The sequence below is a fragment of the Eutrema salsugineum genome, unplaced genomic scaffold (genome assembly GCF_000478725.1).
Source record: "Eutrema salsugineum unplaced genomic scaffold, Eutsalg1_0 scaffold_5, whole genome shotgun sequence".
In the NCBI taxonomy this organism is placed as follows: Eukaryota; Viridiplantae; Streptophyta; class Magnoliopsida; order Brassicales; family Brassicaceae; genus Eutrema; species Eutrema salsugineum.
In genome coordinates, this window is record NW_006256612.1 from 10,443,565 (window position 1) to 10,471,513 (window position 27,949).

Sequence of the window (27,949 nt, forward strand, 5' to 3'; positions counted from 1 at the left end):
GGTCTTTTTTGGATGCCTGATTATCTACACACCAACTATCCGAAACCCGAGATATTGAAAGCCGGACCGAACCGAATCTAATACCCAATGCCCAGCTCAAAACGTACCTTTTTTTTTTCTGGTTCACTTGTTGTGTAAACCAGATGTATTAGAATAAACCGGGTTCCGGTTCAGTCTAGTTACATTGAGGTGTCAAACTGTTAATCTTGAAAAGAAACAAAAAAACAGGGAAAAACCCTCAAACGGCGGCGTTGGCTCCCTCTCTGGCCATAGTCGATTCTTTTTTTTGTTCAAGCGCAAACGTTCTATCTCTCTCTAGCAAAAGTCGATTCCTTTTTTTTTGTTCTACTGGTTTCTGCGTTGAGATTGAGAAATGCGATCATCTTTGCGGCTTCTAGCTGGGTCTCTCTTAGAGAGCAGACGAGGGTTTTGTACGAGCTCCGATAAGCTCGTAGCTTCGGTGCTTTTTGAGAGATTGCGCGTTGTGATACCCAAACCGGATCCTGCTGTTTACACTTTTCAGGAGTTCAAGTAAGCCCCTCTCCTTCTGTCACTGTTTTACTTTTGTTCAGTAATGACGAGAAAGCGAGAAAAAAATGGAGAAAATGGTATAGTGATGTGATTCAAAGTATGCTTCTTTTTTGTATGTGGTGGAATTGGATAGGATTTGAGTACGTGAGCAGTGAAATTTGGATAAGGGTCACCTGTTTCCAGATAAATGAGAGTGGATTAGCTGATTTTGATCTTATGGAATGAGAAAACGTTAACATTTTGTCTTGATATGGTTCCTCCATTGCAGATTCAATTGGCAACAGCAGTTTCGTCGTAGATACCCGGATGAGTTCCTGGACATAGCTAAGAACAGGTAATTTCTTACCATTCCTTATTCTGTAATCTAGAGATTGTATCAAGTTTCTGCTTTTGTCAATCTTGTCTGATATGATGTGTCTAAAGCATAAATCTGCTCAACACTCAACAGTTTATTGTTCACTCAACTCTATGTCATCTTCTTTCTGACAATAACAAAGAATTGTAGATTCGGGTTTTTTCTTCTTGCAGCTCCGTGAGTCACGGTTATTGAGTAACCTGAGCAGCACTAACTTGACTGCAGTGAAAGTTTAGAACTGTTATGTGCTCATAGATATATATATAGTGAAGGTTCTGTGACTATTTTTAGCCCAGTTTAAAATTGATTTAAGTGAATACTGAATCTTCCATGAATGCAGAGCCAAGGGTGAATACCAGATGGACTATGTACCTGCTCCTAGAATTACAGAGGCTGACAAGAAAAACGATAGGAAGTAAGTTGTTTGTACCTTTAAAGTGATATGGGCTAGTGTTCTCTTTCCCTGATATAATCGATGATTTACTCTTGGAAACTGCTGGCAATTATAGGTCATTATATAGAGCTCTTGACAAAAAGCTGTATCTTCTCATCTTCGGCAAGCCATTTGGAGCAACTAGCGACAAACCCGTCTGGCATTTCCCAGAAAAAGTCTACGATTCTGAGCCAACTCTTCGCAAGGTGAATGATTTAGTGCCTCTATTTCAATCCATAAAAACATCATCAATTTCGTTCCCTTGCCTATAACTGTTATGTAAATCCGTTTTCTTCTGCAGTGCGCGGAATCTGCTTTGGAGTCAGTCTTAGGAGACCTCACTCACACATACTTCGTCGGAAATGCTCCAATGGCTCACATGGTTATACAACCTACAGAAGAAACACCAGATTTGCCATCTTTCAAGGTAACAACAACAACGAAAAAAAGCCTTTTTAAATTAGGTCTCATCGAATTGTTGAACTTGACGTGTTCTTTTTTTTCTTGTTGTGTAGAGGTTCTTCTTCAAGTGCAGTGTAGTTGCAGCATCGAAATACAACATAAGTAACTGCGAGGATTTTGTGTGGGTAACTAAAGATGAGCTTTTGGAAATTTTCCCTGAGCAAGCTGAGTTCTTCAACAAGATGATCATTAGCTGAGTCACACTCACACCACAAAACTCCTATTTGAATCTCTTCTTCATCATCACTCTAATAACCAGACCAAACCATGTCTCTGGATTTTTGTGAAGGATTTTTTTGTTGTTGTTGACAGTTGATCAGAAGTAGTTCAATGTAGTTTGGCTTTTTTATACATCTCTCGGATGCACATCACAAGAAAGAGTGGATCTTGAGAAGAAATCACATTTATTTACGCTACATCAGTTTCAATCTCATTTTTGTTACAAATCAAATTACAATTAGTCAACAAAAGAAAGAAATCAATTGTAGTTCCTAGCCCACTGGGCCAAGATTGAAGATGTTAGATTATTATTATTTTTTTTTTGGATATCGTCATCGTCAATTATAGAAAAAAAGCAATGCAATAAGCCCTAGCTAGTTTCGTTTCTGTCTATGTCATTGCTCTTACTCAGAAGAGCCAAGCCGTTATTTGTATCTTGTTCAGCATCTCATTCTCAGGCCAGCTTCTTATCGTCATCGCTTCCGAGTCTACTCTTACGTTCGTTTCACGGTTCCAGAACAATGGTACGATAGCAATTTCGGATTGATTGTTCATGCTGGGATTATCACCGGATTTCGAATTTGTTCTGCCGTTTGTTATGAGTCTGAGAATCGAACGTTTGTTTTCTGAATTCACAGTCTGAAGCAGAGAAGAAGATCCTTACAGAGGAGGAACTTGAGCGGAAGAAGAAGAAGGATGAGAAGGTTTGTCTTCTGATTAATTTTGCTTTTTCCAATTCGAATCAATTTCTTTTGTGTCAGTACAGCTTTTGATTTTTACAGTTTCAACGTTTAGAATCTCATAGACGAATGTGGTTGAATTATGGCTTGCTCTTTCGAAAAAACTGATGAGATCGTTGATAGATAGAATTTGTTGTTTTCTTGACTTAGGACAGTTAGTGCAACCGTCTTCACTATATCAGGATCAGGAAGTGTTCTATACTAATAGTTTGAGTAGTTCCCACAAATGTTTATATTCATAGTTTATGTTTCTTTCGGTACCGTTGTGGAATTGTATACTTTTATATACAACACCTTACATTTCATTTTGTTCTGTGGTGAGAGTTAGCTAAGTAAATATTATTTCGGTTTTTGGTTAATCTCATCAGTTTCATTATATTGTGTAGGACTTCAATTAGCCTGTATTCCAATACAATATCAATTTGAAATTTGATTGTAATTATAGGCTAGAGAAAAGGAGTTGAAGAAGCAGAAAGCTCTGGAGAAAGCGAAGCTGGCAGAACTGAAGGTAATCTCTGAGAAACTCCAATTATGCATCTCAGGTTCCTGCGGGATATGTATGTATGCGTGCAAGTCACTTCCTTAATTCTCCATTGAACAAGAAAAATTGTTCATGGTGTGCTTCTCGTGTAGGCACAACAGGCGAAAGATGGAACCAGTGCCAGTAAAAAGAGCACAAAGAAGAGTTCCAAACGGGATGCATCAGAAGAGAATCCTGCGGATTTTGTGGACCCTGAAACTCCTCTTGGTGAGAGGAAAAGGCTTTCTTCACAGATGGCTAAACAATACAGTCCTGCTGCCGTTGAGAAATCGTAAGTGTGTAGAGCTTCGATTGTGCTGTTCATTCATCCCACCAAAAAAAAAAATCCTCTAGATAATCTCTGTATTATAATTTGATTGGGTCAGATGGTATGCCTGGTGGGAGAAATCTGACCTTTTTAAAGCGGATGCTGGGAGTTCTAAGCCACCCTTTGTTATTGTAAGGCCTTATTCATTTCTTGAATTCATGTTTGTTCTGGATTAGACCATCTTTTTATTGTCTTCTCGAATACTTAAACTGTCCTAAAGAATTTCAGTTGAGGAAATCTTGAGCAAATGAAATTATTGATACAAGTCTGATTTTTTAAAAGGGTTTCTTTAATCCTATTATTGATTCGGCAGGTTCTTCCTCCTCCAAATGTGACTGGAGCCTTGCATATTGGCCATGCCCTAACAACTGCAATTGAGGTTTCATTAGCACATCGTTTGGTGTTATTGCTGTCTATTTTTTCCTCCTGATGATCAGCGGCTTGACATTTGTTGATGCAGGATACAATTATTCGTTGGAAGAGAATGTCTGGGTATAATGCTCTGTGGGTGCCCGGGATGGACCATGCTGGTATAGCTACTCAGGTTCGCCATTAACATCATTGAATTCTCCCTATCTCATGTCCCATATTACTATAAATTCAGCCTGTAAAGTGAACCTTATATTGGCATGCTTGTAGAATATTTAGTTTTTGCACATTGTTCATATTATTTGATTGAATGTATCTAGGTTGTGGTTGAGAAAAAGCTCATGCGTGAAAGAGGAATGACTAGGCATGACGTTGGCCGTGAAGAATTCGTAAATGAAGTGAGTTGAAAATAAAGATACGTTCATGAATCAATATCCATTTTTCATTGTTTAAAATATTTTTTGTGGTTGCTTATGATCATGGGAAAAGGTGTGGAAATGGAAGAACCAACATGGTGGCACAATTCTAACACAACTACGGCGTCTAGGAGCTTCTCTTGATTGGTCTCGTGAGGTGAAATTCAGTGATTTGACCTATTTTGTACAAATGTTATTGGAAAATTGGCAATGTTTAATTTATTTCGCCACTAGGTGGACTTATATGTAAATGAACCATTTATCGTCAATTGTTTCCGAGGGCTATCTGACAGATGTCGTTTCTGCCTGTATTTTGTAGTGTTTTACAATGGACGAGCAAAGATCAAAAGCCGTCACTGAGGCCTTTGTACGGTTATACAAGGAAGGGCTTATCTACAGGTATGTTTAAGTCTGACTTTGTTCTTTGACGCAAGCTATAGAATTTCCTTTGTAAAAATCCAGGGAAACAGGAATATACAAAAAAGGAATAGTACTATTAGTTTTTCAGTTACCCGGTCGAAAGAAAGCACTTTTAACTGAAAGGTATACCATGACTTGTGCAGGGATGTTCGGCTTGTAAATTGGGATTGTGTTTTGAAAACAGCCATATCTGATGTTGAGGTAAGTTAGCAACTGTTAGACTGTGATTATAGGACGGCATCCTTTTTATTTGGAATGTGTCTATATCTGTAGGTTGACCATATCGATATCAAAGAAAGAACGCCGCTAAAAGTTCCTGGCTATGAGAAGACGGTAGAATTTGGTCTTCTTACTTCATTTGCTTACCCTCTGGAAGGAGGCTTGGGCGAGGTTGTTGTTGCCACTACAAGGGTGGAAACAATGCTTGGGGATACTGCCATTGCTATTCATCCTGATGATGCAAGATACAAGCATCTTCATGGGAAATTTGCTATACACCCATTTAATGGACGGAAGTTACCAATTATTTGTGATGGAATACTTGTTGATCCAAATTTTGGTACTGGTTGTGTTAAGGTACATACTCGCTCTTATTTATTTGGATGCATATTTCTGCCCCTATTAGTTGATATTCTGGCTTCAAAGTTGCTTTATTTTTCTTTTGTAGATTACTCCTGCCCATGACCCCAATGATTGTGAAGTCGGAAAGCGTCACAATCTTGAATTTATAAACATATTCACTGATGATGGAAAAATCAATACAAATGGCGGGCCTGACTTCACAGGGATGCCACGCTTTGCAGCACGTGAGGCAGTTCTTGAAGCCCTGAAAAAGCAGGTAATTCTTTATTTCTTCGTTTAACATATCATGGCAACCTGATTGATTGTTGGTTTGATAAGGTATTGTTACACCATAGGTAGTTGGTTGTAAGTGTCTTTAAGATCTTTCCTTTAACTGTTTAGTCAATATATATTACAGGGGCTTTACAGAGATGCCAAAAACAATGAAATGAGGCTTGGACTCAGCCAAAGAACCAATGATGTTATTGAGCCTATGATTAAGCCTCAATGGTACGTCAATTGTGGTTTGATTGGAAAAGAGGCTCTCGATGTTGCTATCACTGATGAAAACAAGAAGCTCGAGTTTATACCAAAACAGTACACAGCAGAATGGAGAAGGTTTTTTTTCACTTATCATTCACTCTATGGTTCTATCATTACCCATCTATTAACAATCACAATGGACCTTAACAGATGGCTAGAGAACATACGTGACTGGTGTATATCAAGACAGCTTTGGTGGGGCCACAGGATACCAGCATGGTATGCTACTCTCGAGGAAGATCAGCTCAAGGAGATTGGTGCGTACAATGACCATTGGGTTGTTGCTCGAACGGAGGAAGAAGCTCGAAAAGAGGCTGCTCAAAAATTTTCTGGGAAGAAGTTTGAACTCACACAAGATCATGATGTACTTGACACGTGGTTTTCTTCTGGGCTCTTTCCATTATCTGGTCTCGGATGGCCTGATGAAACTGTCGACTTCAAAGCCTTCTATCCGACATCTGTCCTGGAAACTGGACATGATATTCTCTTTTTTTGGGTTGCTCGTATGGTTATGATGGGAATGAAACTAGGTGGTGACGTTCCATTCAGCAAGGTACGTGTAAATTCTAAGAATAGCCCCGAATAAATTAAATACATGCATTAAAATAAGAAGACTTAAACAGGGATCACACCACCCTCCTTAGCAAAATCCTTTTCGATGCCAAGTCTTATCTTGTGACATATTTGTTGTCTTTTCTAATAGGTTTACTTGCATCCTATGATACGTGATGCACATGGGCGTAAGATGTCAAAGTCTCTTGGAAATGTCATCGATCCGCTTGAAGTAATAAACGGGGTAACTCTTGAGGGTCTTCATAAAAGATTAGAAGAGGGTAACCTGGATCCAAAAGAACTGGGTGTTGCCAAAGACGGACAAGTGAAGGACTTTCCAAATGGTATCCCTGAATGTGGCACTGACGCTCTTCGATTTGCGCTTATCTCTTACACTGCTCAGGTACTATCCATTGTACACGACCTCTAATTTGCTTCTTCGATTTGTGATCTTGTAAACTAAGAATTGCTTTACTCTTGTTTCTTTTCTAGTCTGATAAAATAAACCTGGACATCCTCCGAGTTGTTGGTTACCGTCAATGGTGTAATAAACTGTGGAACGCCGTCAGATTTGCGATGATGAGGCTTGGCGATGATTATACCCCTCCGTTGACTCTAAGCCCTGAAACCATGCCATTCAGCTGCCAATGGATTCTCTCTGTATTAAACAAGGCAATATCAAAGACAGTGGAGTCACTGAATGCATTTGAGTTCTCGGATGCAGCCAACACAGTATATGCATGGTGGCAATATCAGTTCTGTGATGTGTACATTGAAGCAATCAAGCCTTATTTTGCTGGTGACAACCCGGAGTTTGCTTCAGAGAGGGCTCATGCACAGCATGCTCTCTGGGTATCTCTGGAGACTGGTTTGAGACTGCTTCACCCGTTTATGCCCTTTGTTACTGAAGAGTTATGGCAACGGCTGCCTTCACCCAAAAACTCTGAAAGAAAGGCATCTATCATGATATGTGACTACCCATCAGCTGTAGAGGTTAGTAAGATTTTCTTTGTGACTTGTCATAGTTGTTTTGGTTTTCTAACTCTTTTTCTTCTGATGTCGTGAGCCCAGAATTGGACAAATGGAAAAGCAGAGACCGAAATGGAAACCGTTCTAGCGAGTGTGAAATGCCTAAGGGCACTCCGAGCAGAGTTGCTGGAGAAACAGAAAAATGAAAGGTTTTGAGTAATTAATTAAAGCCCCATTTAAGGAACACTTAATGAGACATTTTATAACCATCTTTCGTTTTTCTCAGGTTACCTGCCTTTGCTCTGTGTGAAAACAACTTAACATCTGAAGTTGTAAAATCTCACGAGTTGGAGATCAGAACCCTTGCTAATCTATCATCCTTAGAGGTAAATTCTATGTTTGGTTTCTTTCTCATGGTTTTCACTATTGTTTCGTTTTTTCTTTTCTCAGTTTCTTTGGGGCTTTGGTATATAGGTTCTGTTAAAGGGAGAACACGCAGCCCCACCTGGATCTGCAGTTGAGACGGTGAACGAAAACCTGAAGGTATATCTCAAAGTGGACAGAGCCATTAACACAGAAGCTGAAAAAGAAAAGATCAGAAACAAGATTGACGAGCTCAACAAGTAAGCCTCTAAACCCATATAATTGAATCAAAACAAAATGTTTGAAAAGTAAAATCCTGTTTTGACATTTGATTTCTTGTTTCATCAGACAAAAGGAAAAGTTGCTGAAGATGATGAGTGTGTCTGGGTACGACGACAAGGTCCCTGCAAACGTAAGAGAAGACAACGCGACAAAGCTTGCTAAAATTCTCCAAGAATTCGATTTCTTTGAGAAGGAAAGCGCTCGTCTCGTTGCAGAGACAGGAAATCAACAAGTGGAGCAGAAGAAGTGAGAAACACGAAGTCACAGTTTCTGTTCTGAGAAACGAAAAGCATACATCGTCTTACAGTTATCGTTATTGGGATCTGGTTTCGAGTTTTGACTATATTTTGATATTGTTCTGGACAGATTATTCTAAAGATCATCATTTGTTTCAGCTTAACCACTTGGAATGAATTCGTTCTGTATTATTACATTGAGCTTAGTGCGTTAGTGAGAGATGTTAATCAACGTATTCAAATATGCAAATAAGCATTTTCATTGTTCACCGGCCTTGACCACAAGCTGACACAATTCTAAGGATCATAAATTGGTTGCATATTTGCTAAAGAAGTATACAAGTTTACCAGGAGGAACTAAAGCTCTATGCTGAAGATGGTTCGTTCGATTTCAAGAGAAACCCACCATTAAATCACAAAACCGGAAATTGAAAAAGCAAACCAGTTAAAAAGTTAATTTCGGTTTTAGTTCGGACCAGACCGAATCGATAAAACAAATGTCTTACAAATTTGTTGCAATCAACGAGACAATCTCGAAACTTTTCGCTATATGGGATTTTCTAATATCTTATCCACATTTTGTAAGCCAAGTATCCAATTGCCTTATTATTCCTTCTCCATCATAGAATATCTTCCTTTTGCTTTCTATTCCTCAAATATTGTATCTAATTTTTCGAATAACTTGAAAAAAATACTACTGGACCCACGATTACTTTGCCGCAGCCTTTTCATTTCCTCAAAGTGTTATCTAACATCTGGTCTCGGATTCATTCTTTGATGTAATGATGCTCATTCTGATAAGTCTTTACATATTTCCTAAATGCCCATTATACCTTATTACTGCTTTTCTCTCGAACATTAGGTAAGTGTCTGATTTTCTCTTTAATGAGATCATTTGTTAGGTAAAAGGTTATTACTAGGCTGGTCGAGACTCCAAATTGGCTTATATATGTATGTATATTAAGGGTACTCTCATACCCTTTATTAATTAGATTCTAGATTAATTGAAAACTTATGGTTCGTTTTGTCTTATAGGTATATTAAGTTTAATACGTACTCTCATTTTAAGTTTTGTGCAGGGCTGCATAAAAACTAGACCGGCCCTGAATACTCTGCATTTAGATATTGTATAGAAGATTCCGCAAAATTGCAATTATGGATTGGTGGATAAGAGGACATATACAAAGCCTGTAAAGGGAGAATTATTCCTTTTTATGTCCCTCTCCTTCTTCTTCTCACCTGCCATATTACAATCTACACAATCAAACGTGTGTTATTTCTTCAACTGTCTCTACTGCTATGATTACAACCATGTGTGCTGCCTCTAAAAACCTAAAGTTTCTCTTTAAAATTAATTTCAACATGTTATGATTTCCCTTTTTTGAGTTATAACTCATAATTTGATATATTTGGACAGGAAGCTCTAATGCATGTTCAAAAATTCTCCTTGCATTCTTTTAAGTGTTGAATCAATTGTTTACATAAATACAAACTCATCTAACTGTTTACTGTTTAGTACTAGCAGGTGGATTTAAACAATATCAGGAGGATCTTTGAAAGAAAAGAAAAACATACAGCAGACATACATCCAATGTTTTAAGGAACGAAAAAGTCAAGGGTTGTTTGGTTCTTTTTTCCCACTAATTAATTATATACATTCACTACCCTAAATATATTTCCACATGACCACATTTATATCATTGTATATAGACAAAATTGATTGGTAATAACATATTCTCTGGCATAAAGTTATACAAATAATCGTTTAAGAAAAAAGTTATTTTTGGTGTTTTCCAATCACACTTTTAAACAACCCTCTCTAGGTGTTTATCTCTCTCGGTTGATTACACTTTATCATATTTTAGAATTTATATTGTTCGTGCATGTGTGATGATTGAAATCAGTTAAAGTGTTAGGGGAAGAAAATAATGCTAATACAATAATACTAATAATGGTCAAATTAAATCCAATAAAATGGTTCGGTGAGAATTTTCTGGATCAAAATAGAAATTTAGCCGTTATGATAATCCGAATTTTTTTTCTCAACTACCCTATATTTTTAAGCTGTATGTATATACATATCAACACACACAAATATATATCAGTCGAAGAAACTAATTGAATGTTGGATTGTAGTAAGCATGAATCATGGACCTGGAGTCAATTTCACATTAAATTCCCTTTGGATCTATTTGGGAATTCATTGAATGTTTTCATTTTCATTTTCATATAAATATTTCAGAAAGCAAAACTAATGTCGCGACAGGCCACCGAATCAAATTCGTCCTACCAACTTTGTATGTGATAAATTGCTTTAGGTAAGTTCAATCAGTAAAAAACTTAAACAATCAGGAACATAACTGATAATCCCATTTTGATTTGAGCTAAATGGTTTTCATTATACAATAAAAGGAGAGATTTAGGCCCGTTTTTAAGGAAAAAAAGGGAGAGAAATCCACAAAACATAATCCAAACTGAATATTCTTGTATTTGATTGATTAACTCTTTCATTCAACATTGTTGGGGTAGGATCTGTCCTATTCCGGGTGAAGTCTACATTTTGAATACGTTGGAATCTAACCTCGTTATTCTTCAGGGGAAACTTTAAGGCTTTTACAATCCGAAGCTCGTCTGATAAAAGATATATGCGGTTGATTTATTGATTTAACTCTTTAATTCAACATTTAATTTCACACCATCTGCTTAGATTTTCTAAACTATAAAAATGGTTTTTGGCATATATATATATGCAGAGCATATTGCACATGTGTATATATTAAATACGTATGCGACACTTTGACAAACTTTTAGATACAAAGTGAATAAAACCATAGCGTATTTTTATGTGTTATAAGTCTTTATCATGACGGTCCACTTTGTACGTAACCTCCAATTGATTTTACTATTACGGCTTGGTTTGATTTTTAAGAGTTTTATACATGCAGCTTTCTCATTTTAGTTGGTTTTGTTGAAATTCTTGCATTTGTGGTTTTGTTGAATTACAAGCATCTGAATGATACACAGTTAAAAACAAATATGAATGGTACATATGTAAACGGTATACAATAAGTTATAACATATTTTGAATAAGGTGATTAACGATAAAAAAAATATTTTTGAAATAGTTGTGTACTATTTCAACCGAAACGACAATAATCATTTTTAAAAACCATACCCAAAAAGAAAATGATATATTATAATGTAAAAGAAAACAAAAAATTAAGCGATCAAAACAAAACTGGGGTTATGTATGGTCAAGATGATGACTATGTGTAGCTGTGTACTACTTACATACCCATTTGGCCATTTCGTCATCGACGACATTTACGTCCCACCTTCCTACTTTAAGCAACCTCCTACGTTCTTTTCTTCGTCTTCTTCTTCTATATTTTTTATTTTTGAATTTAAATATTAATCTAACTTATCTATAACAATGTGGTATCTGAATCATATTGCGAGTAAAAAGAACTAAGTTAAATTGGGAAATGTGACCGGGTCACTTACCCTAATGGCTAAGACCAGGATGGATCGTTGGTTTCAGATTGTGAAAAATATTACCTAGTCCAAACTTTATAGAATGCAGATTATTTCAGATTTCTGAAAGGTTAGATATTCGTCAATTATGGTTGAATGCATTACGATGGACTATCTGTGAGTAAATAAATTGATTCTTTTGTGATATTAGTTTAGCCAATATAGTGTTATTAAAATTTAGAAAATATGAATTTGAACTTTGCAGAGAAATGTTTTAGGAAAAAATCAAGAATTCGTAACCAGTAATTTTTCTGTAGTTTTAATGGGCTATACTACATAGGGGAATGATTTTGATTTGTTTTCAATATGCTGCAAGAAATCAGAAAAAAAGTAAGATGACAAAGTGGAAAGAGGCAGAAGCATAGGGGCATGTGAAATGAATACAATTACATTCTATTTTAATTGCGTACACAACTAGTTTAAAGTAGAAAAAAAGGAAAGGGAATTGATTGGAAATGGACGTAAAAAAAAGAAATTAGGGGAATGAAGTCAAAAGCTTGGTCTAAAACTTCAAATACGTACAAAAGCTATTAATATAAGAGACCTCTATAACTTTTTTTTTTTGAAACACTGACCTTTATAACTCTGCAATTATCAGAAAGTATATATTAAATAACACGACACCCCATACCAAAATTGATAAAAATTAATAAATTGGAAACTTGAAAAAGGAATGATGATCCTAAGGTCAAAGCTTAGCAGTTGGGCTATTTTCATTTTTCTATTTTTATTTAGTTTAATTTGGTCTATGATGAAAAAAGCTTGCCACCTAGAGGAAACTTCTTCATTTGGGTAAATCCCAAATCCCAATAAGGTAATTCTTGTAAGCGACTATTAGGATTGGACGAACAAAACAGATATTATCAAATTTAGTGGACAGTAAAATATTGACAAAGTACGTAGTTAACAATCAAAATTTGTGAGGAACAAAAATAAGAATTTAATCTCATTACTTTTCGGTAAAAAAAAAATTCAATGTTCTAGTGTAACATATTGGCCCGTTTGATTGAATGTAGTCTTTTTTTGTTTGTTTATTCAACAATGAATTTAGTCTTCATTTCTCACAATATCGATTAACTAGAAAGGTTCACTGATTAAGGTGTGGACTAGTTTCAAAGTATATAACTTTCATATTATATATATATATAAGTTTAGTAATTTATATGAATTCTTTATAGCATTTGCAAATCAACATTTCTCCAAAGGGAGTGGTCCATGGATTATGGCATGGATACCAACCAAACCTCAAAAAGATTCTTGTAAAGCTATTTTTCTACTAATGCATGCAAAGTCAAATGGATGATAAATTTGTGTTGAATGTATTCTATTCTGTTAGGTCAAAAACATATGTCACCTCAAACTATATAAAAGTATAAAAACATTCCAGCTGGTTACTAATTATAAAAATAAATATCTCATCTTTATTTCTTTCTATTGGTCAAAAATAAATATCATATCACAATGTCTAAAATTTTGATTTTTCTTTAGCCTTCTTCTTACACACACCCCACACACACACACACATATATACATATTCACATACAAACACAAATACCAAACATATAAGCACGAGTTCTTCTAAAAAGAGACAGAAGGGGAATAGAAAGAAAAAAGAAACCTTTATCTTTTATAAAAACAGAAAAGCTTCGTCCTTTCTAATCCTTAACCCTCACTCACAAAATCACAATCCCTCTTAGCTTCGTCACCATCTTTCTTCTTCTGCTTCGTCTTGTTGTTTCAAGAAAGAACAAAAAAGTTCAGATAAATCCAAATCAAAAGGATTAGGGTTTTCGTTGGCTCATATTAAAATGGGTAGGTGTGGAAGGAGCAGCGACGGAGGTAATATTGGTGGAGTTAGACCGTACGTAAGGTCTCCGGTGCCCCGCCTGAGATGGACGCCGGAGCTTCACCGGAGCTTCGTTCACGCTGTTGATTTGCTCGGTGGTGAATACAGTCAGTCTTTTCAACCATTTACTTTTTTGCTATTTTTTTTTCTTCGAAACATCTTAAAGTTCGGTTCTTTTACGTTTAATTTATAAGATTCGGTATCCTGTTCGAAATATTTAATTAATTATTCATGTTCACCATTGTCATTTTCAAGATTTAAATGTTTAATATTTCTTGGTTTTGAATGAAACAGAAGCAACTCCAAAACTAGTTCTTAAGATAATGGATATGAAGGGACTAACCATTTCACACGTCAAGAGCCATCTCCAGGTCAAACAAAATGAAAAAACTTTCATTTCTTTTTTTTTACTCTAATATTGATTGTTATCTACTGCTTATTCAACATCACAGTGCTTTCTCACCTTAATTTCCAGTAATTTGAATATATATTTCTGACCTTTTTTTTGTTTTTTATATCATACTGTAGATGTATAGAGGATCCAAACCCACACTTTTTGGGAGACCAGGTAATGAGTTTAGCATATGCTTTGGTTAAAAAGAAGACAAGAAATTACACTTTATAACGTCCTAATTTCAAGATTAGGCCGTATGATTATTTTCAGATTCCAACTATACACATCAAAACAATACTGCATAAATTACAAAAGAATAAGTCTCACTAGACCATTGTCATAATTCATAAATATATAAATGTTAGTGAATATTTATTAAAACAAGGAACAACAAATTTGGGTATAGCCTTACAGGTAAATAGGTGCTTCTTTTATTAATTATGAAAAGAAATACAAAAGGGTAAAGAGAATATTCATCATTTCTGGTCATTAATTAATTAAATATTTTTGGGGGACAGAAGAGAGTTCTTCATCATCTTCAAGGAGAAGAAGAAGACAAGACAATGAAGAAGATCATCTTCATGACAACTTGTCTGTACACGCAAGGAATGATTGTCTTTTGGGTTTTCACTCTTTTAACTTTAGGTAAGTTTATTTAAGTTTTTTCATTTTTACTTTTGGCAGAAATGGAAAGGGAATATTAATTTGTTTCTGACAATCCTTTTAATTTTATTCCAGAAAATAGGTATGCTATCATACAGTTTTGTTTGAATATGAATTGTCAAATTTACATATATGCTTGTTTTCTTTTCTTTTCTTTTTTTGGTTTGGGGAGAAGAGAGCAGACTTCAGCGACTTATAATGATGACGATGACTTTCTTAACATCATGAACATGGAGAGAACGAAGACATTTGCAGGCAATGGCGAGTCCATCAAATTCCAGTCTCATCACTTTCTCGAGGTTTTAATATTCAATTTTAATATATCGGAAAATATATAGCCGTTCCGAAGAGTTACATCAGTAGTATAATAGTATATTTAAGACTCAGATAAACACTCACTAAACCATTTAACATTGTAATGGGTCAACACTAGGGTAGACACGGGGCTGAGTACTGAAAAAACATTTAGATATATCATATATATTTGAATATAGTTGAATAATCTGTAGTAAGATCACTAATAATTAAAGGAGGATATAGATAAGGCTATTTCACTGTTTTGGATAATACTATACTAGACAATATTTAAGATATTTTAATTTCTTTCGTTAATTTATAAAGAACATTCGTACATTGATTTACCAAGATTTATGTTTTCGTCGACAGTATCGAATATATGGACTAATAAAGTAATAATGCAAATGAGTCAACTTCTTCAGAAAATCAGAAACTAAGAATTTATGTCTTTCGAACATATTAGGGACACAAAGAAGAAGAGGAAGAAGAACTATCGCTGTCTTTGTCATTGAATCATCCTCATAATTATCAACAACGTTGGAGAAGCAATGCGTCATCATCACTCAGTGAAACCAGCGAAGCATTCTCATCGTCTTCAGCTCCATTCATCTTCAGAGATTGTTTTGCTTCTTCTAAGATTGATCTTAATCTTAGTCTCTCTTTTTCTCTACTCGGTAGCTGAGGTTTTGTATAATTTTAGTGCAGTGAACATTCAGATTTGTTCGAAAACATTCTGAAAAATTGTAATCTTATAGTTAGGTTTCTAAATTTCTTTTGCGGTCGTGATGATTTTTTGTCTACAATATCATGGTCAATTCAGATTTATTTTTTTTTTATGAAAATTTGGAATGTTCTTTCGAGCCAAAACTAGTTTTAAAATGAAGCACTCGAAGGACACAAAGTTTATTCTTCTTTAAATGAATAATGAAAAATTAATGTTTTTTGGAGATAGTAAAATTGAGATTCTCTGCTCATATCTGAATAAAATTACCTGATTATTTTCTTGGCTGCGGTTTTCGAAAATTTGCCGTTAAACAAAATAATAAGATGTTTATGTGAAAACAAAAATATGCAGTTTATTAAAATAGCGAAACTGTGTGGTTTGAAATTAATTGCAGTCAATTAGTGGTTCAAATATGGTGGGCTGACTAAAACTCTACTGGGCTGGGCCTTTTGTAGTCTTTTATTTCCTTTTGCAATTCAATAGAAAAAGATGACGGGAATTTTCCCAAAAATAACTAGAAAACAAATAGAAATTGTCAATCGAGCCTAATTTAGCCCAGTTCTATAGGTGTGTAGAGCTAATATATTAAAATAGAGAATCAACGTAAATGAATACATTTGCGTATACTTTTAGAATCCATTAATTTTCCAATTTCCATTAAAATGTTGTTGGCTGTAATCAGGCTCCGATTTACATACACTCACTATATATCTGTATCTTGGAGTTCTATTTTTCTCCATCTCCCTCGTTCTCTCTCTCTCTCTTTTTTTTTTTTTTTTTTTTTTTTTTTTGAAAAAGGGTTTTCAATTTAAATGCTAGAAAATATTACAGCTTTGATTTCAAATCATAGTTTAGAGAATCAACAATAGACTAAAAGTGAAGTCCACATATAAGATAATGAGAAGATAAATGTAAACTTACAGAAGGAGAAGATATATCTAATTAAAAGTTCTCTCTCGTTTTTTGCCCTATTAAATATTAACTCATATAACTAACTCTTTTCTATTTTTTTTTGTTTGTTAAAACAAAATCTTTCTAACTATCATTAATTAGTGAAACACACAGATTGTAAATTCGAATCTTTCATCCATTCTCAATTGAGTACTACAAACTGTCAAAAATCTATCACTAATTAACTCATTTTTTAAATCTATTTAATTATCTTCTTGCAAAAACCACAGATTCTGATGCGGAAGTGATAGCTTTATTTCTAAAGACGATAATAAATGACGAGCTGGCGTCAAACAGATTCATATGTGAACTTGTGAAGTATGCAACGAAGAGATTTAAAGAGCACAGAATCTACAGCTTCAAAGAATAGGACATGACCTTCCATGGAAGCTGAGACAAAAGAAAAACATCAAAATAGAAGTGAAGAAGAGTAAGTGTATCTTTGTCCAGAGCCCACGTGCGTGCCCTCCCCTCACGTGCATTTCTGAGACCTCACTGGGATCATTACTGCTCTAATTTATATACTCATTCATATTAGATGCTCTAACCAAAGGTAACCAAACGTAAACTTTCCCTTCAATACATCGCCTATATATATGTGTAATAAATTTAGTTTTCGTATGTGTATATTTGACTATTCATTACGCTAAAATTGTCGGAATCTGATTAAATCGGAATATTCTGCATGTGTGTGAGTATACACATAAGATAGAAAGGGGCAGATAAATGGATCGACTGGAGTAGAAATTAATTAATATATGGTTATAAAAATACAAAAACTATTTAAAGCTATGTATATTCGATACGTAGTGACAAAACAAAAAAAAGATAGTTCATTCAATACATCCTCGAGTTGCATTTAATCAAAGTCAAGGATCTTTGTAGTAATAAGTAGATAGAAATTCAATATATTCGTTGGACAATAATTCTCTCTCTTTAGTGAAACTTTTTCCACCTACCTTGTATTGGTCTACCTTTTGTTTCAATAAATAAATAGGCCCTTGTTAATTTGACGAATATATAAACCCTAGTTTTCAATTTTCATTCATCGACAAGATCATGACACTGATACGCCCATCCTCGCAAGTGTTGACCTTTTCAACACAGTTACTACACTCGATCTTCGTCCTCGGCGGACAGAATCAACTCCGGCGGCGAAGGTAGCTCAGTCAGGGCCTTCTCTCTTCAGGTCATCAATGCAAAATACCAATTTTACCCCTCACATTTCAGAAACTTGCTAAAATAGGTTAAACGACGTCAATCCTAGGAAGCTTTGGTCGTTTGGATGCGGCAACGATCTATGGGGACAACGAGAGTAGTCTTCAAGATTTGATGAATTCTTTTAAAACGTTGATAAGCAGAATATGACCAGAGACTTCCTCGGCGTTGGTGACAATGCCGGAGAGAGCTTGGATTCGTTGGATTCTCGGTATAGAAGCAGGATATCTGCTTCTCCGACGAGTCGTCTAGTGTTTAGACTCCATAACGCGGGTTTTTAGGTTGAACATCATAACATGGTGTAACGTTGTTGACTTGTAAAGTTTCAACTAATTTACAAATAGCTGAAATTATAGTAGTAAAGTTCAATAGCTGTTCTTAGTTTAGTTTATGCTATAGTTCCCGACTCAACAGGCTTTTTCGGATGTGTGTGAGTTCGCCAAATGTTTTTTTCTGTTCAACTTTTTTTGTTAATATAAAAGACAAAAATACTACTCCATCTGTGAAAGAAGTTATCTCAAAGTTCGCAACTGGCCCTTGAAATCAATACCTATTTAATGTTTTAATAAAATATTTATCACTTTTTAGTTGGAAATCTATATCAGGTAATCAATAATATTCTTGTATATTTAAAATACTAATCGTGGTTAAAAATAAAATAGTCGTTGGTATTACTAAAAAATAAAAAGTAAAAAAAAAACGATTGATTAAAGAAGATGTCAATTTATCGTTCTTGGATTTTGATATCCATTTTATTGGACAGACAAACCAAAAAAACTTGGGACTTTTTTGGCCTGTCACATTTATTGTCATATCATTGCATAGGGCAGTAAAGAGTTGAGAGGGTAGTAGCAGCTTTTTTTAGTGTGCGTGTGTGTTTTTCTTTAGTAGTACTATTATTTTTTCCAAATTTATTGTACATTTACGTTTTTGTTATTCGCTAATTTCATTTCACTTGTCATCATATTAATTTACGAAGGATAGCTGGCTATGTCACGAGTGTTTGTCTTGTAATGCCTTTTTCTAAAATCTATTCACATTTTATATAATTTGCCAATTGCCATGCTGGTGTATGTATCGACATGTATCTATATATCTAACACTGTCATATCCACAAGGGTTGTCTTGTCCCCATCAAAATTAAATTTAACGGCCTAGAATCAACAGTATATCCTAATTCAACATTCATCTCTCTTCGTACATAAACGTATATAATTGTGACTTCCCTTTCATTGAATTTTATAGCTTACATTAGAAAATTCGCTTATCTGTGTGGAATAGTAAAAATCATTATAATAGCACATCATGATTATATCAAGTATGTGACTATTGTGCAATGATTATTGTTTTCCTAACCAACGATAGATATCCTCTTTATTACATAAAATTTTGTTGCCACTATAAATTTTATGGTTATATATACTTTTGAGAATTTGTCTATGTTTTGGTCTAAAATCTCCAACTGTAATAAACAATATGTTATATGAGCTAAATGAGTTCAGACCAACTGATTATAAAAGTGCAGTCATACCAGATCTGAATTTTAAAATGACTTTGTTTGATGAATTACGATAAGTGTTTTGTCGAGCAATCAACGTATTATTAACTAACATGACGAGTGGTTACACTTTAGCATAGTTAGACAAAAGCAACCGTTTGTGTTTCCCGTTTTAGCAAAGAGCACTAAAAAACTGTATATGTTATTATCAACCTATTTACAAAAACATAATAATCATAGTTAATAAAAACGAGAACTGCGGGAAAATAAAATATAGCGTATCATCACAACACAAAGTTCACCGAGTCTCACTTTTTTCGTTACAGTTTATTTCCGACTTTTTCTTAAATTGCGGTTTTGTTACTATTCTCGCCTGTAAAAATTGAAAAAGCAACAAAAAAATGTTTTTTGTTAAAGAGAAAAGCAACAAAACTGCAGTTTAAAATAACATTTTGTTTTTTTCCTTTCTTTGAAATATTTAAAATCAATATTTATGATATATTATACCATTTATAAAACATGGCATGTTCTTCAGTGTCTTCTAGAGTTCTATATATCCAACGGTCCCCGGGTCATGTCTGTAGAGTCTGATCCAATTGCACCCCAACAATAGGCTGTTTACCACTTAAATCAATATTAGCAATTATCACGAAAGATTTTATATATACAAAACATGTGATTTTATTTTAACAAGTAATTGATTTTCGTACGTGAAAAAAAGCAGGTGATTTTCGTCTCCGGTCATATTATTTTTTTTGGTCTATGGATTTCATTGCAAATTCATCGCTATTTTCCAGCAAGAATCTTTTTAGTTGTATACTATGACCAATTAATGAAGAATTTTACGAAAATGAAGTTCGTCATAAAATTAGATGCTGTTATCACTACATTTGTAAGAAAATAAAATAAAAATGTGTCTACCCCACTCTTTGTTCCTAGACCGACGTCGAAACTTAAATTTTAGTTTTCATAAGTAAATATATACGTACATGATTATATGTGTGTATGCAGATTGTGTATAGGGCCCAATTCGAGATTGCCCGTAAATGGTGTGGACCAACGACCAAAGGAGAAAAAGATATCTCAAAGCATTTGTGGTACTCAACTATTCATCAATTTTTTTCTCGACAATATATTCTTCACGGGCATATTTGATATTCCACGTCAACGACAAGTCTACCATTCACATGCTTTCCCATTTTTTTTTCTCCCTCTACATTAAAAATATCTTTCCAATCACCACTATACTATATATATTATATATATATATATATATATCTACATTTGATCATCAAAATCCTCCTCAGACTTTGATCAGTACTCTCGATTCCACTATAGCCAACGTAAATTTTAAAGTGTCTTCTTTAATCTTTATTAGTGTACAAAACGGGTCAAGCTGACCAAGTATGGGTTTACGGGCCTATTTTAATGTGTTTTAATTTTATAAAGCAAAACCACACATTTGACAAAAAAGGTGTAAAACAGTCCATATTTCTCTTTTACTTGCGGTTTTATTGAAGTCAGGGCTAGCCAATGCAGTGTTGTTTTTAATAACATCAAACATTGAAATAAATTAATTATTAAACCTCCAAAATATTAAATTCGTAGATTAACGTAAAAGCAATTCTACAGAGCTAAAATCTTAACTAATTTCAGAATTGATTGTGTATAAATATAAATCTACACCGACCAGACTAAAAGCATTCTCAATCAATTCATAAACGACTCTCAATATAGCTACCACGGGAAAAAATTGGACCAGTTCAAACAGAATTTAAGTACTTTTCAGTTATTACGTTTTGTAGGCTTGTAGCCTATATACTTCATAAATCATAACCCTTTAAATAAGAAGCATGGATACACTATGACATTTGTCTATATATATCGTGTCGGATTGAAACATATATAGAAAATGGAGTGTGTGCGCTGGGTGGAGTCAACGTCGGAAAAGTAACAATAAAGACCAAAAGAAACAAAGTTAAGTTATGTCTTCAGAATGTCAACACCGTTTTTCCTTTTTAACTTCAGGAATGTTTGACGGGTACGCAACCACTATTCTTTTCTTTTTTTTTTTCGTGAAAATTCATATTTTCTAAACATTGCAATATATACGAAACAACTGAATTTAACATCTCTAACCAGTCAAACTAATGGCGTTTGTGTTAGTTATTTTATGTCGATTAGATGTTTGAAAAATCAAAGTATTTACTGATCAAATTATTAGATAACGTTTTATATGTACTACAATTTACCGACTGCGTTGTTTTGTATTAGGTGGCCGAACATCTCTCTATTGTATATTTTAATACATATTACAACAAATCTGACAATTATAACAATACTTTATATCTTAAAAATATTAGATTACGACTCGAACTTGAATAATGTTGGAATGTTGGATGCTTCTGTTTGTATTATGCTTTTGTTGGAATATTATCCGTTCCGTTGACGTATTATTATAGACAGATATCTCTCTCGAAATCTGCATAACTTGCATGTGCAACGTGGGATATATAATTTTTATATGAACCTATCAAGAAATTTATTCATTTGTTATGCGAGAATTAAAAAAAAATATCATTACATGTGATGTGGGAGTTTTTCATATATTTCTTCATATGCTTTATATAACTAAGTTTTGTTTAAATTTAAGTCACATGATACATGCAAATGTATGTTGTAACAAATTATATGATGTTTCGCAGATTTATATTATTTAGAAAAAAACTAAGTTATAGATAGTTTTTTTTTTGGGCCGAAAACTAAGTTATATAGTAAATTTGCAAGAAAATGGATAATTAATATAATTGGCTCAACTGGTTAGATAATACATATTTTAGTGAAGGAACCCCGGTTCGAGATTCCCACCATGACATTATTATATAATTAAAACATAGAATAATATAGATATATAGCGAGATAGATAGACGCAAACTGAAAATCCCAACCTAAATCCTTACTTAAGAGAGATAATTATCCAGTTCCGATAGATGAAGACGACAAATGAAAGAAAGCTTAAATTATCCAGTCCGAGGAGCCCAGCAACACCATGTATCCATCTCAAGCTTTTCCAAAGGGATCATTTGGATGTGAAAACTTCATATCAACGTCCAAAGGAGCTCCATTACGACCACCACGACCATTGACGTTGCTCACGATTCCTCCATTAACGCCAAGAAAGTCCAGAGTCAACCTATCAGAGCCTCCCATGCTAAGATTGTTTCCGAAGTGAAGGTCAAAGAGGCTGCTACCGGACCGGCCTTGATGATCAGATGTCGCAGCTAGAGAGTTCATGAGACCTTGAAAGTTTCCATTGTCACCATCTCCAAAGTCATTGACGACCACACTTGAGGAAGATGAAGAAGTTAACCCTCTAAGCAAAGCCGAAGGATCGTTGTTATCAGCACCACTGGGGAAAAGGGGAGGAACAATGGTCTGGTCAGAGTTCTTAGCGTTGTCTTGAAAGTAGCCGAGGTTGAACAAGTTGTTGTTGTTGTTGTTGTTGTTGATGTTATCACCGAGGCTAATCAGACCGTGCTGGTTCATGAGACCCTGATCGTTCTGCGCCAACAATCCTTGGTTTGGAGAGCATTGCATGAGGAAGTTAGTAGGGCCGGGATTAGGGTTTGTGGACTGAGGAACGAAGTTCTCAAACTTCTCGGAAGATGAACGGTTCAGATTGTAACCTGCAGCTAGAGGGGTAAAACCGGAGTTTGAGTTGTTACCGAAATGGTTGTGAGAGAGAGCAGAACCAGAAGCAGCGCCACCGTAAAAGCCATGTCTGCCCCCGCCGCCACCAGCGGATGCTGCCATTGCCGTGAAGCTCACGGTAGGATTTCTTGCTGTCTCTTGGATTAGTGCATCACAGAATGCCCTGTGCGTAATGTAACTGTCTCTTCTGCAAAAGTAATTTAGATAAAGTCAATATGTGTATATCGACAATATAAAAAAAAGAAGAGGAAGAATCCCTTACCAGAATCAACAAAATAAAAAGATATATAAAACCCTAAAAATGTAAAGTGTTCATCAACTACTCCTACTCTATCACGCTGACCATAAAGTTCATTGATTAAACAATGAAACCAACCACTCTTTATACACAAAGCACAAATATAATTAATCTAATTAATACAGTATAAATTAAGGAGAGAGAAATGGGGACGGGGTCCACAAGAGGAGGAGTTACATGGAAAGAGGAACCTGCAAAGGTGAAGGAGAAGAAAACAAAAGTGGGAATGCATGGAAACAAATCCAACTCACATGTGACCAAATTTAGCATCTTTTATTTTTCTCCTTTCTCCTTCACTGTCTTTCTCTCTTTCTCTACTCATCAGCAACCAAACAAATAGATTGATAGATCCTATGTGTATATATGCATATATGTTCATGTCCCTATGTAGGAAATATGATGTTCCGTGACCAATATAGCTGATGATTTCTATATGCATAGATTTCATGAATCACAAGTCAATATGTATATAAAGAAGGTACCACACTCATGCACTATAGTTTACATAATCATTAGTTAGCAAATTTACTATTCACCGACCGACATCTTTTTTAACTGGAATCTCAAGCAGAAGCCTAGAGTACTAGTAAGAGCCGACATGTAAAATCGCAGTTTTAAAAAAAAAAAATTGATTTCAATTTCAACCAAAAAAAAATGATAACCACGAGACTATATCATCTATGGTAGAATTTACCGATTCTCATTTGAAATGATTTATATAATATGAACAAAATTATTGAATGGATCAAGAAAGATAGCTCACCTTGAGAAGATGGTACCACAGTCACATCGATACTCTTTGGTACCACAAGTCTTAGAGTGAGCCTTCCAATCAGATTGAACAGCGTAACGCTTAGAGCATTTCTCGCATTTAAACTTCTTCTCGCCGTGCTTCCGGTAATAATGCTTCTTGATTCCGGTGAGGTCTCCGAGAGCACGTGACGGGTCATGGTGGACGCACGAGGGCTCCGGACAAAGATACACCTTCCTCCTCACTTCTTTGGTAGACTTCTGTTTCAGCTTCCATGGAAGGTTGTGTCCTCTCCGGTGAAGCTGTAGATTCTGTTCTCTTTGAAACCCTTTGTTGCATACTTCACATATGAACCTGTTCGTCGCCATTATCGTCTTTGGAGACAACGCTATCACTTCAGCATCGGGATCTGTTCGATTAAAAGGCAAAAAAAATAGCAATTTGGTCAAGAGCACGATAAATTTAAGATAATATATAATCTAATCAGATCGAATGATGATAATCTAAATTCTTGAAATTCGAAAATGATAACAAATGAAAAAGGAATCAAGTTTAGGGTTCATATATTTCATTTTTTTTCCTCCTGAAAGGAAAATTCTTCACTGAGGTTTTATTGATTCATTTTTTGGAATTTGGAACACACACACACATATTATATGCTTATGTATAACAATAAATATAAATAAGAGGTACTTACTTGGGTTTCCGGGTTGGTTTCTTCGTTTCTTGGGTGGTGGTGTTGGAGCGACGGAGTTGGGTTGTTGAATCATCGTCATCGCCGTCTCATCACGGTTAAAGTTGTTTGCTCCGATGGCGGCGCCGGAGAGGAGGAAAGACTGAGTGGAGGATGATGAAATTGTGTTGTTGTACGATGAAGACATCTTCTCAGGGTATGCTTAAGCTTAATCTACAAAGTTTCATTAATAAAATAATTTTAAAAAATGAGAGAGAAGATAGAAATGAAACATGATTCAGAAGACAACGAAAGCAAAGAATTAGAAGAACAGGAAGACGCCATAGAGATTGACGACATGAAAAGAAAAAAAAAATTCACTAGAAGACATTTACGAGAACAAAGAGAACAAATATAAATCCAAAGAGTTTGATTTAATTTGTAATTTTTTGAAAGAAGACATAGTATAAGTTGGTTTTTTATTGTACTAAGTCTTGAGATGCAGAGAAAGAAACCAAGAAGAAAAAGGTCAATAAAAAGCTAAAACTCAGAGACAAAGAAAGAAACCAAGTAGATGATGATGATAATGTTAAAAGATGAAGAAGAAGAAGCCATAGACAAATATATATATTAAAAATAAACAAATACTCACACCTCTCTTAAAAAACCCTACCTCTCTCTCTTGCTTTGTTTTGCTTTGGTGCTCTTCTCTTGTAATAATTGGGATTGAGTCTTGTATATTTTCAAAATATATATAGCTACAGTCCCTTTCTCTTTTTTATCTAGTAAAGAAAGAAATTTATTTTCAAAAAGAAACTAATAAATTTTCGATACGTTTCTTTTTAGTAACGGACTTTTCTTTTTAACATTGAACAAATTATGAGAAATTTTTAGTAACCGATTAATGACGTTTTATTAGTTGTAAATTTTATCTTAGAATAGCAGAACTATGGTTTAGATTATCCCATTTTAATTTAACACCGTTTAACTGTGGTAAATATTTGAAACATTTAAAATACGCTTCTATTTATTAAGTTTGAAAAGATTAATTTGAATTTCGCTTTATTATAAGTTTATTTGTTATTAAAAAAGAATTGTTAATTTATCTGTATTTTTATATTATTATCACAGTGTCGTAAAACCAATGTGTAAATTGCATTTCCTTTAGCTATTGCAGCATAAAATCAATCTAAAAGCTAACCTTAGTATAATTCGGGTTTCAAAAGAATGAGGAAGGTTACGGTTTGGGTGTCATTGTAAAACGGTGAAATGTGGGCACATGCGGGTGTGGTCAGGGGGCCACCTCAGACTCTTTCTCGTGTCTCTCTGATGGCTTTAAGACAAAACCTTTCTCTTTCTCTTCATTTAACTCATGATTTTTGTCTTTAAACAACCAAAGCCTTCAATACTTTTCTTCTATTTTTTTTTTTAACCGAATATTAGTTTACGTACTACCCATCAGAGTAGACGAGAAAAATATTACTAAATTTGTTCCATCATATAACTTATGTCATAAAGTAATGTATGATTTCATATACCTTTGTTAAAGGTGATTATAAATGTAAACTAATATTCAAAGTTAAAATATACGATGAAACATTATTTCATTGATGTAACTAAAACTTATATTTAATTAGTCTACTAGAATAGTATAATAAATATCAAGACCGGATATATGTATATATTTTTCAGTGTTCGAATTGCATATTTATCAATTTGATTTTGCATTTGATTCAGTCGAGGTTTAAAATAACTTTAGGATTTACTATTGTAACTAGTATTGATTAACGTTAGTTATTTTTATAGTTATAGTTATTTTTTACATGTTTTTTACACAATATTTTGGAAGCACAAAATATCTATTGGCGTTACCATTTTGAAATGATGTTTAATAGGATAAAAACAAAACACTATATTTTCTATAGATAAAATATAATTATTAACATTTTGGTCAACATATAATTATTACATTTATACAAACAATTGCATTTAAAACAGTTAAACTCAGTTGTACACGTGTGCTCCAGTTTGTGATGGTATTAATGTGTATTAATGAGTATTACACTATGACTAACACTAAAGACTCTTTTCATTAATAACTGGAAAACTATTAATATCCTGTCAATATAATTGGTAAATTTTTAAATAAACATTAAAGTATTGTTATTTTTGAAGAGTAGCTATACTTCACATGTAAATATAGATATAAATAATGACATTTTACATTGAAATAATGAAAATCTTAATCGTACACGTGTGCTCAAATGTATGACACATATTATTATGTATTAACTGAATGCCAAAGTTTGTTACTCTCTACTAAAAAAGGTAAAAACCAATTAATATCACAGTAAATACAATAAATATTTCATAACTAATTCATTGTATTTTCATTTCCTTTTTTATGCCAACTAACTCATTGAATAATTCATTTTAAGTGCATTGTATTTTAAAATTTTCCAATTTTCTTTTCATTTTTCTAATAATTTTTAAAGATGCCACTTGTAGCTGCAAAGACATTTGGATTTGGGTCTCCTTGGAGCAAAACGTGAAAGTGAAACGGACATTTTGGGCTTCGTAAAATTTATCCACACGCGCGCCTTACATCCACTGCATGAAGCGTGTAATTTACGCGCTACAAGTGCGCGTTGCGTTCTACCTTAATTAGCTTCACAACTCAGCTGCTTGTTGTTTGTGGTCTAAAATAAGCATAGTGACAGTTTAGTCTTAAAATCATTAATCCAGTTAATTTATAAGAGACTTAAAACGCAGCATAGTGAAAGTTTAGTCTAAAAACCATTAATTCCACTAGATTATAGAGATTTAAATGATTATTGAATCTAGTATAAGCACCATAGTAGTGACCGATTAGTCTAAAAATCATTCATTCAACTAGATTATAGATATTTAGATAATTATTGAATCTAACAAAAGCATCGGTGACCATTTCACTCTAAGAATCATCAACCAAACTAAGCTAATAGAATTCAAGAGATTATTAAATCCAAATTAAGAATCATAGTGACCATTTAGTCATAAAGTCATAAATTAATAGAGATTTGAAAGCTTATTGAATCTAATAATGTCGAATT

The 27,949-nt window shown here is 34.2% G+C and overlaps 4 protein-coding genes across 7 annotated transcripts; 3 read left to right on the plus strand and 1 right to left on the minus strand.

The window, feature by feature from the left end:
* The first annotated feature begins 223 nt into the window (after positions 1 to 223).
* Positions 224 to 2,197, plus strand: LOC18993406 (39S ribosomal protein L46, mitochondrial). The gene is made up of 6 exons (XM_006416931.2): positions 224 to 531; positions 800 to 865; positions 1,227 to 1,301; positions 1,396 to 1,525; positions 1,621 to 1,746; positions 1,835 to 2,197. Exons 1-6 carry the CDS (start codon positions 374 to 376, stop codon positions 1,976 to 1,978), a joined length of 699 nt encoding a protein of 232 aa, XP_006416994.1. The 5' UTR covers positions 224 to 373; the 3' UTR covers positions 1,979 to 2,197.
* Positions 2,198 to 2,375: 178 nt separating this feature from the next.
* LOC18993407 (valine--tRNA ligase, mitochondrial 1) lies at positions 2,376 to 8,531 on the plus strand. The gene is made up of 21 exons (XM_006416932.2): positions 2,376 to 2,524; positions 2,639 to 2,704; positions 3,186 to 3,248; positions 3,374 to 3,552; positions 3,647 to 3,719; positions 3,902 to 3,967; positions 4,049 to 4,132; positions 4,278 to 4,355; positions 4,447 to 4,530; positions 4,693 to 4,772; positions 4,937 to 4,994; positions 5,067 to 5,369; positions 5,461 to 5,631; positions 5,773 to 5,972; positions 6,048 to 6,450; positions 6,601 to 6,852; positions 6,942 to 7,442; positions 7,521 to 7,627; positions 7,705 to 7,804; positions 7,893 to 8,041; positions 8,130 to 8,531. The coding sequence occupies exons 1-21, from the start codon at positions 2,393 to 2,395 to the stop codon at positions 8,311 to 8,313; spliced, it is 3,333 nt and encodes a 1,110-aa protein (XP_006416995.1). The 5' UTR covers positions 2,376 to 2,392; the 3' UTR covers positions 8,314 to 8,531.
* A 4,874-nt stretch (positions 8,532 to 13,405) lies between these two features.
* On the plus strand, positions 13,406 to 15,849 carry LOC18993408 (putative Myb family transcription factor At1g14600). 2 transcript variants are annotated; one of them, XM_024152707.1, is made up of 6 exons: positions 13,406 to 13,786; positions 13,974 to 14,050; positions 14,208 to 14,247; positions 14,592 to 14,718; positions 14,909 to 15,035; positions 15,497 to 15,849. In XM_024152707.1, exons 1-6 carry the CDS (start codon positions 13,642 to 13,644, stop codon positions 15,713 to 15,715), a joined length of 735 nt encoding a protein of 244 aa, XP_024008475.1. In that variant the 5' UTR covers positions 13,406 to 13,641; the 3' UTR covers positions 15,716 to 15,849. The 2 variants fall into 2 exon arrangements, with proteins under 2 accessions (XP_024008475.1, XP_006416996.1); XM_006416933.2 differs by having other exon boundaries at positions 14,912 to 15,035.
* A 6,510-nt stretch (positions 15,850 to 22,359) lies between these two features.
* Positions 22,360 to 25,568, minus strand: LOC18993409 (protein indeterminate-domain 6, chloroplastic). Of its 3 annotated transcripts, XM_006416934.2 has the most exons (4): positions 25,531 to 25,568; positions 24,882 to 25,091; positions 24,197 to 24,593; positions 22,360 to 23,322 (listed from the first exon to the last, which is right to left on the minus strand). In XM_006416934.2, the coding sequence occupies exons 2-4, from the start codon at positions 25,063 to 25,065 to the stop codon at positions 22,485 to 22,487; spliced, it is 1,419 nt and encodes a 472-aa protein (XP_006416997.1). In that variant the 5' UTR covers positions 25,066 to 25,091; positions 25,531 to 25,568; the 3' UTR covers positions 22,360 to 22,484. The 3 variants fall into 3 exon arrangements, with proteins under 3 accessions (XP_006416997.1, XP_024008389.1, XP_024008390.1); XM_024152621.1 differs by lacking the exon at positions 25,531 to 25,568 and having other exon boundaries at positions 24,882 to 25,429; XM_024152622.1 differs by lacking the exons at positions 24,197 to 24,593; positions 24,882 to 25,091; positions 25,531 to 25,568 and adding an exon at positions 23,685 to 24,188.
* Positions 25,569 to 27,949: the final 2,381 nt, after the last annotated feature.

Coding starts and splice junctions, on each gene's coding strand:
- LOC18993406 (XM_006416931.2), top strand. CDS start 374: ATGCGATCATCTTTGCGGCTTCTAGCTGGGTCTCTCTTAGAGAGCAGA. Junction 532..799: donor TACACTTTTCAGGAGTTCAA/GTAAGCCCCTCT, acceptor CCTCCATTGCAG/ATTCAATTGGCAACAGCAGT. Junction 866..1,226: donor CTGGACATAGCTAAGAACAG/GTAATTTCTTAC, acceptor CCATGAATGCAG/AGCCAAGGGTGAATACCAGA.
- LOC18993407 (XM_006416932.2), top strand. CDS start 2,393: ATGTCATTGCTCTTACTCAGAAGAGCCAAGCCGTTATTTGTATCTTGT. Junction 3,968..4,048: donor CCCTAACAACTGCAATTGAG/GTTTCATTAGCA, acceptor TTGTTGATGCAG/GATACAATTATTCGTTGGAA. Junction 7,628..7,704: donor GAGAAACAGAAAAATGAAAG/GTTTTGAGTAAT, acceptor CGTTTTTCTCAG/GTTACCTGCCTTTGCTCTGT.
- LOC18993408 (XM_024152707.1), top strand. CDS start 13,642: ATGGGTAGGTGTGGAAGGAGCAGCGACGGAGGTAATATTGGTGGAGTT. Junction 14,248..14,591: donor CACACTTTTTGGGAGACCAG/GTAATGAGTTTA, acceptor TTTGGGGGACAG/AAGAGAGTTCTTCATCATCT. Junction 15,036..15,496: donor AGTCTCATCACTTTCTCGAG/GTTTTAATATTC, acceptor CGAACATATTAG/GGACACAAAGAAGAAGAGGA.
- LOC18993409 (XM_006416934.2), bottom strand. CDS start 25,065: ATGTCTTCATCGTACAACAACACAATTTCATCATCCTCCACTCAGTCT. Junction 24,594..24,881: donor AAACCAACCCGGAAACCCAA/GTAAGTACCTCT, acceptor TTAATCGAACAG/ATCCCGATGCTGAAGTGATA. Junction 23,323..24,196: donor TGTGGTACCATCTTCTCAAG/GTGAGCTATCTT, acceptor TTACTTTTGCAG/AAGAGACAGTTACATTACGC.